This window comes from Lactuca virosa, chromosome 7 (assembly GCF_052849685.1).
Source record: "Lactuca virosa cultivar CGN04683 chromosome 7, Lactuca_virosa_CGN04683_v6, whole genome shotgun sequence".
NCBI classification, from domain to species: domain Eukaryota; kingdom Viridiplantae; phylum Streptophyta; class Magnoliopsida; order Asterales; family Asteraceae; genus Lactuca; species Lactuca virosa.
This window is the reverse complement of record NC_136432.1, coordinates 109,243,113-109,252,354: the sequence shown is the minus strand read 5'-3', so window position 1 is coordinate 109,252,354 and position 9,242 is coordinate 109,243,113. Positions and strand designations below refer to the sequence as shown.

General features: G+C 36.7%; 1 protein-coding gene across 1 annotated transcript; it reads right to left on the bottom strand.

Annotated features, from left to right (window-relative positions):
* Positions 1–3,085: 3,085 nt before the first annotated feature.
* On the bottom strand, positions 3,086–6,273 carry LOC145125468 (PTI1-like tyrosine-protein kinase At3g15890). Its single transcript, XM_079060927.1, has 4 exons — positions 6,173–6,273; positions 5,943–6,090; positions 5,521–5,783; positions 3,086–4,019 (listed from the first exon to the last, which is right to left on the bottom strand). Exons 1-4 carry the CDS (start codon positions 6,217–6,219, stop codon positions 3,308–3,310), a joined length of 1,170 nt encoding a protein of 389 aa, XP_078917053.1. The 5' UTR covers positions 6,220–6,273; the 3' UTR covers positions 3,086–3,307.
* Between the last annotated feature and the right edge of the window lie 2,969 nt (positions 6,274–9,242).

Here is a 9,242-nt window from a genome sequence, read left to right as displayed (position 1 = left end):
ACAATGTTTTACAATAGAGTAAGTGGAACTAGGAACATATTTACAAAAGGTTCAACACTTATTTACAAACTAGTATAACATAAAGGACCTTTAATGGTTAACTCTATAATTCATTAGTTTATACGTCAGAGTTATATATAAATAATATCTGATAGGCAGTGGAATGTGTGACTTCCGCCTTACTTCCTGTTCCTTTGTTTGGTTGTGGGCTTATGGCAGATTCACACATTCAATTGTCCGTTCGATATTAGGTTATATATAGCTAGTATAAACTAAGTGATTGTAGAAGGAACTATTGTGGATACCATTCTACTAAAGAAAATATAGTATTTTCTGAAGGAAACACATTCATCATATCAAAACGAATCATTAATGTTAATTATGTGATTACTTGGTGAATACGATAGAGTTATATATAATGAAGATCCGATGGGCAGTTGAATGTGTGACTTCCGCCTCATTTCCTGTTCCTTGTTTGGTTGTGGGCTTAGGGCAGATCCACACATTCAACTGTTTATTCGATCTGTATTATATATAATTTGTATTCACTAAATGATCACAGATGGAACGGGTACGGTCATATTACTCATTAAGAAATTATAGGATTTTCTGGAGGAATAGGCGAACTTTTTCAATGAACAAAGAGTATACTTTTTATAAAAAAAATACTTATGAACTCACCAACTTTAATGTTGACACTTTTTCAAACCACTTGTATTCTCAGGAACGTTAGTAGGCAGATACCCTCTCAAGTGTTTCGAAGATGGAGCCTACGTCTTAACTTTTGTTATAGTTTTAATGTAAATCATGAAATGTTTTGAACACAATGTAAATTATATGTTATTAATACAATGGTTGTTGTTACTTTGTTTACTATTATACAAATGTTGTGATACTGTACATGACGTCCTCCGCCCCCGAATGTTTCCGCCGTTCCGGTTTGGGGGTGTGACAATACCCTCAAGGTGATCCTTAAAGTCTTCTACACCGCTCTCTTGGACCCACAATCAAGTAAGGTCCTGGCTTGATAACTAGATAAGTGGAAGTGTAACATGAACCTCTTATACAAATTTCCTTACTTTTCGTATTGGAATCTGATATGCGTTTTAGCATCTCACAAAAGGCTTGTCTTACATGGTACGAAGGTCAATATTCAGTGGAACTGGAGCTAGTAGCCTTCTAGTAGAAGACATATTTTCTATTTGGAAGCTCTGATAGTGTTACATGTGTAGATTGTTGGAACCAACCTCTATGAACAACTCTACTACAGAAAGAAGAGTGTAACAACAATTGTAAAACAATACTTTGGTGTGTGATCTGTTGGAAGGAGGACAAAAAATGAAAAAAAAACAAGAAGATGGTGTAACTTTCACATCTTATTATCTGCTCGAAAATGTAAATTACACACTCAAAAACAAATGACAACCTAACCTATTTAGAAACAACTAACCAAACAGATATACCTATAAAGTAGGTAGACATCCTACAAGTAAACATGAGTATACATGATCTCCATAATACTCGGTCCATTCCCATGCATATCGGTCAAAGCTATGACCCATTCTCTATTATTTAGCTTAATCCTCCAACATCAAGATTATACCCAACAATCACCCCTAATCTTGATGTTCTTGACCTTGATTCTCTTGCTATAATCTTGCTCAGACTTCTTACTGTCTCATGCCTTTTTCATTTCCAACAGGTGATCAACCTTACTGATTGTTTCACCTTCTTGCTTGCTTCATCTTGTTGCTTGCTTTCTTGGTTTCATTCTTATGATTGTTGAATGCTACCTGTTGTGATTTTGTTGCAACTTGCTACATACTTCTGGTTTTCTACTTGCTACAAACTTCTTGCTTGCTATCTTGCTTTTCTTGTGATCACCAAAACATGATCAACCTTGCTACTTGCTTTTCTTTCTTGCAACCGGCCTTCTCCTGCTTCTTAATCACTTGTTGCTTGCTTTAAGAACACAAAGTTCTTATATCTTGCTCTTGCCAAACTTTCTGTTTTCTTGCTTGATTCGAACTCTCTTGTTTTCTTACTTCGAATCTTATTGCTTGCTAGTTAACTTTCTATTCGAACCACCTAGGTTCAGTCTTGCAATCTTGCTTTAATATTGCTGTGTTTTGTTTCTTGCTTGCTAACATACAACAGACTTTTGCTGTTTATTTCTTATTTCCTCTTTTTTCTTTCTGTCTTTCTTCTTTCTAATTTGATGATGTGCAGTCGGTCTTCATGCTTGCTACTTGCTTTCTTCCACTCCACTTGATTACATATAGTAGCATTCGATCTTCTCTTTGTTGCTACGAACCAGGTGTGAACCTGGGTGCTCTGATACCAAGTGTTGGAACCAGCCTCTGTGAACAACTCTACTATAGAAAGAAGAGTATAACAAACAAAGTAAAACAATACTTTGGTGCGTGATCTGCTCGAAAACGGAAATTACGCACTCAAAAACAAATGACAACCTAACTTATTTATAGACTACTAACTAAACAGATGTACATATAAAGTAGATACACATCCTACAAATAAACATGAGTATACATGATTTCCATAATACCCGGTCCATTCCCATGCATATCGGTCAAAGCTATGACTCATTCTCTTTTATTCAGCTCAATCTTCCAACATCAAGATTATACCCAACATAGATTCACCTCAACCAAGATAAGGATCATTGAATTTGAAGGCAGGGGATCGAATACATTAAGTGCTATATGGGGATGTCTTTACGGATGGCAGTTGACAAAGAATTTCCGAGTTATAGTGATCTTAGTTGTAGTTGGTAAAAGTTGGTCCTAAGCAAACACAACATTAACATCTCGAAGACAAGCGGCTGCCAACTCGACTAAATGTCGTGAGAATGGGCATTCTTATCCCTTCCTCTATGTGTCTCTTATACAACATGAAAGAATGGTACTAGTTCAAGCTACACCTATTTCGAATAGTTAAAAAAAAAAAAAAAAAAAAAAAAAAAAAAAAAAAAACATGTAATCTACTTTAAAAGTTTTGATGAACTATTTTATGTATATTATCAAACATTAAATTACAATGAACTTAAATAGCTTACGCAATGATAAGTTTCTTAACATAGGACAATTATATAAGATATTGTAATTTACAACATTAAATTAAACAACCAATTAATAATTTAAGAAATATATAGAAGCTCCCTGTATATAAACCCATATTTTTCTGCGATGGGATATTCAACAAATATTTTTTTTTAAAACATCCTAGGAAACCGCATCTGAAAATGGAAGATTTGATGTTTTTCAATTGAAATTTCAAGATCTTCATATCAGCCTTTCTTCCCCATTCTGTCTGCATACCTCTTGTATGGATCATGCATCCTTTGCACATTACTCATGGCACCAAACACTCCATAAGCATCACTTTCATCATACCGACCACCACCCTTTGCATCACTGTCATAATCTTCATCACTAGCTTGATCCATACTCACAAGATCATCACCATACTTGACACTCTTCAACCTCAACTGCATAACTTTCCCTTTAGGTTCATTCCCTTTAAGCAGCTCCACAACTTCTTTCATATTAGGCCTCCTCTCTGGTTCACTTTGCACACAAAGTGCCGCAGCATTTATGAACTGTTTCAACTGTTCCTCGTCAAAATTGCCTCTCAGTTTTGGGTCAGCCAGCTCGCGAAAACGACCTTTTTCAATGTAAGGTTCAGCCCATTCGGTTATGGTTCGTTTGACACCTCCAGGGAGCTTCTCAATGGGTTTTCGTCCTGTAACAAGTTCAAGGAGAAGAATGCCAAAGCTGTAAACGTCGCAGCTTTCTGAGACCTTTCCCCACATGGCGTATTCAGGAGCTAGGTAACCTAGGGTTCCCTTAACCCTTGTGGTCATGTGACTAACACCATCTGGGATTAGCTTGGCGAACCCAAAATCAGCTACTAGTGGATCGAAGTTCGAGTCTAGGAGGACGTTACTTGCCTTTATATCTCTGTGGATTATGTGGGGTGTTACTTCATGGTGCAAGTACCTATAAAAGCAAAAATAGTGTCTTCATATAGTAATTTGGAGTAAGATCGAGAATCCATTTTGCTTAAAACACAATTTAAAGGTTTTTTTGAAAAAATTGTAGAGAGAACTAGTGTTTTTAACGTTCATTTATTTTGAAAATTTATAGTATTCCTTATTATTTTTTATTTTCTTAAAAAACATTGAATACCACTAATACTGAAGCTTGTGAAATTCGATAATATTACTTATTATTATTTTTATGATATATTAACCTATTTGCGTTCATTGTTTTTTCATCTTGTACTAGAGATCCTGTCCCCGTTTAATCATTTGAGATATTTTTTTGGATGGTAAAAATTGTGTTGTCTTCGGAGGGTGAACAGTTAAATCTTATAAGTCTGTAACATAACTACAGTTCTGGATATAAAGTAAATTTTTTATTTTTTATTTTATTTTTTATTTTGTAATAATACTAATAACCTTATATTGGTCAACACCTAAGACTCTTGGACACACATCGTTTTAATATCATTTAATAAAGATAAGTTCTTAATTCCATTTTGATTCTTAATGTTTTTCCCGCGTTAGAAATAGACTAATTTAACATAAATGTAAGAATAGTGGATGAATATTTATTGATTGATAAAATGATCGAACAAATACCTATTAAAATAACGAAACCGTATATTTATATACAAAAATCAAATATTTTGACTTTCAACAAGTTTTTCGTCTTTTTCTTGATCCCATTTTCAGTACAACGGCCGGCAACACGAACAGCTAGGCATATTTTAATATATGGCGAAACATACAATAATCTACTCAAAAAAATGTCATCTCTTAACTTAGAGTAATTCATCCATCTATAGGTTTTTTTTGTCACATGTCCTCTTCTTCTTCATTTGGACACATGACATTTTCTAGAATTTTTAAATTTTTTATTTTCCACTTGTCATTTTATTGTATTTTTCATTTTATTAAATTAAAATTTCATATTTAATATGTAAGGTAATATATACATAAGATATTTATTATAAAGGGTTTATATATGTAATGTATTCAATACATTAAAGCCTCATTAATTTTAATAATTTAAAAATTTTCTCATTTTTCTTATAAATTCAAACTTTTCAAATTGTTAAAATTTCATATTTAATTTTTTTTAATTAAACACATGTAATACATAGGTCTCAAACCTAGTATCTTGTAGGGGAAACGACTATGGATGCACATCCTCTTAATAAATAAAAGACAAGATTTAATCATTTCTCAAGTTTTCAAGAAACATCATTTGCTAAAATATTGACCATCGACATCTAAGGTAGGTTTCATATACAAATGGTGAGACTTTCGCTAATTGATTGATGTATCTCTATCTAATCACAAGGCTGTAGGCAGTAGCTCCTTATAAAATATCGGCTGTTCTAAAAAAGGGTAGAATAATCCTACTCGGAGTATATATTATTCAGTTATGCAAAAGTTGAAAAACGAAAGAAAAAAGTTTATTTATGGAAACTTACAGTAGTCCCTCAGCTGAGCCGATAGCAACTTTCATTCTCTTTTTCCAATCAAGTTGAACTTCATTAGCAAATTGGCCATGGAGGTGAGATAACAAACTAAGATTTGGCATGTAATCATAGACAATAAGTCGTTGTTCAGCCGAAGCGCAATAACCCCTCAGTCCCAACAGATTCTTGTGACGTACCCTTCCAAGAACTTCCACTTCTACTGCGAATTCCATCTCAGCCTTTGAATTCATCGATTTCAATTGCTTCACTGCGATCTGCATGATAAAGACAGTTAAGCAATTGATGAAAATATATGTAGAACGATTTCAATATTCATGATCATGCATGACTCGAGTTATATATGTGTATATCGGGAGTGCATGCATGAATCACAGGATGAAATCTTCAAGAAAACACAAGAAGAAAAAACTGACCTGAAGACCATCGGATGTTTTTCCCCAGTAAACACTTCCAAAACCTCCTTCTCCAAGCTTATTATCTTCACTGAAACCGTTAGTGGCTATATGCAACTCCTTGAAGGTAAAGATACGCCACGGAGAATGACCATCTCTTGACGGAACCCTAAAAAGAAAAAAAGAAAAAAAATACCCCATTAATGTTTTTATTATACTAGAAATAAGATACGTAATAAAGTTTTGCATACCCTTCATCAACCTTGTCTGACTCACAACAGCTGCAGGCGGAACCCATAATGTGGGTATGGGTTTTCGAAGACTATCGCTTTTGCAAATTTGAAAAACAAAGTTTTCCTTTTTAAGCAGAAGTAGATGACATTTGTTTCATATAATATGTAATACTGCCGACGTTGGCCGGCTCACCTTCCGTCTCAAGTATAAACTCGTTTAATCAAATATATGAAAGTAGTGCTTCAACTAAAGATACTTGCAATGATTTATTTAAATGTTTAATCTAAGGGCCTCTCCAACTTATTTTGGTATTCTAATATTGAAAATTGATAAACAGTAGTTTATCCGGATTTTTTTTACTACACAATAGTAACAGAGACGCTCGCTGTCTACGTGGCCATGAACCACTGCCGTACACACTATCCCGATGGCTCATGGTGGCTCGTTGTCGTCGTCGATTGTGGTGGGGAGGACGGATCAACACAACCAATGAGAGTTCTCTCTCAGCCTTCTCTCTCTCTCTCTCTCTCTCTCTCTCTCTCTCTCTTCGTGGTCAGTATACCAAACTTGGTTCGTGGTTCGTGATGGCTAGGTGGAGCTGGTTCGTGGTCCAAGAGAGGTATTGCAGATGGCCTAAGATATTTACTTACCAAAATATGGTTGTTTTTATTTTATTTACCAAATAATTGTGTCTTTTGTTAATATTATTTTTTATTTTTTATTGAACACTCCCTCCTTTCGGACGTGTATCCTTATCTCCCGCCTCCCGCCTCCCTCCGCTATAACCGTCCACCATCCACATTGCAGCATGCCTCCCTCCTCAAGCCATACGTTGCCCTCGTTCTTCGTCACCCTCAACAAATTTTCAGAATTTGATCAACAATTTATTCCATCATAATTGACGATTAATTACATCATCTTCTACATGTATCTCCGACTCTCCTCCAACGTATTTGTTGATGTTGTATCTATTCCGGTCAACTCTCTCAACCCACATCCTTCATTACATTGTCGTATGTCCATGGTATCTTTGATTCGTATTTCTGATGTTTGTAACAGCCCAAAAACCAGATAAAATTTTTCATTTTTAAAGGAGTAATTATAATCATAATTTGTTATCCAAAAATCCATTACATCATATCATGTCAAAATATCAAAGTATCAACATCAATAAATGCGGAAAATGCTGGAGAGTGAATGTTGCGCCATCAAGTCACGCCCTTCCCTTTAGTACCGGAAGTACCTGAAAACACCCAAATAAACTGTAAGCAAAAGCTTAGTGAGTTCCCAAAATATCACATAACATACAACCATAGAATACCATGCGATATACATAAAGTTGTCATGGGCTACCCCCATGCTCTTTACCTGGAATGTCATGGGCTACCCCCATGGTCTTGATATCCAAGTGCCATGGGCTACCCCCATGGTCTGATATCCAAGTGTCATGGGCTACCCCTATGGTCTTCACACAAGTGTAACGGGCTACCCTCGGGGTCTTCAGACAATTAAATACATAACAACTACCAATCCATATGTCAAATAATGGGCCGACATTGGTGCATTCGACTCATTGATATACTGAGAAGTCTCACCTCTTACTGCTGGTAAATAATAACTGCTCGGCTACCGGTCCAGAAATCTCACGTTGTAAATATACAATTTACCCTAATTAGAATTATGATACGAACTCACTCATGGGCCCAAAATCCCTAAGTCCGAACTCCTCAAATAAGGCCCAAAAGCATTTTCCCTTTTAATGGGCCCAACCATATTCGACCCATTACAATAACTGCTCTAAGGCCCAAAAGGCCCAACCCATGACACACAAGGCCCATAACAAAATTGAGCCCACCTATCCTAACCAGGCCAAGGCCCAAATAAATATTCTGGAAGTCCACAATGCAGCCCTAAACTCCTAGGGTCCAGAAATGAAGCCCAACACCGAAGGCCCAACACCGCAGCCCACTGTTGAGTACACGAGGCGTACTGAGCTTGTACGCTAAGCGTACACGCTTAAGGGCTTGTACGTTGCGCGTACAAGCTTGGACGCCCAGGGTACTCCTCAGGTTTGCCAACTTTGCCTTTTAGCTCTTAATTGGTTAAGACATTAGCCCGAAGACTTAGATATGATCTCCTTGAAGTGGTTTATCATGTAAAGTTGAAAATTTTACGTGCATGCAAGGCTCAACAAGGTCCTAAAGCTCAAAAGAGCTTAATAAGTGATTTAATACTTGCATGGAGGTCCCAAACACCATAAAGTTGTACCTTTTAGCTAAAGGAGTCCCCTAAACGTCCAGATCTACAAGATTGGCATCTCAAATGGTCTTAACTCTTCAAGACCAACCAAAGGGACCAAAAAGGACCAAAACAAGATTATGAAGAGATCTAAGAAATAGATAAGCACTGTATGAACTTTATACCTCCAGAAGCTCCCTAAGATGATGAAGATGATGGATCTGGAAGTTCCACCAAGTCCAATACTTGCACCACAATATCATCTTCTTGCAAACACACCAAAAATGGCTCCTTTTTGTTACTTCAAGCTCAAAATCACCTCTAATGGCTATTTAGGGTTTTTAGGGATGTTTAAAGGTAATGTGGCTGATAAAGGTCAGGGTCTAAAGGCCATAATTGTGTTTAAATAGGGAACAAGTCCGAACATTAGGGTTTTGGTCATAGGCCACGCATGCCCCGCATACCTCCTCGTACGCCCCGCATACGAGGCTCAACTACCCGATAATGCGCGACTGAGTACTCTAAGCGAACATGCATGTACGCCCAGCGTACGATGGGTCTTCCTTGCCAACTAAAAATTCAACAAAAGCTTAAAAAGGAATTACCTAAATTCGTATGTTACAACTCTCCCCCACTTGAATTAGACTTCGCCCCCGAAGTCCTCCGATGCGAATAAATTTGGGTAGTGCTCTCTCATCTCGTCCTCCGGCTCCCAGGTCCACTCGGAACCTCTTTGGTGCTGCTGCTACACCTTTACCAAATCTACCAACTTATTACGCAAAGTCTTTATCTTCATCTCCAAAATCGCAATGGGCTTCTCTACATAATTCAGGCGCTCATCCACATGAA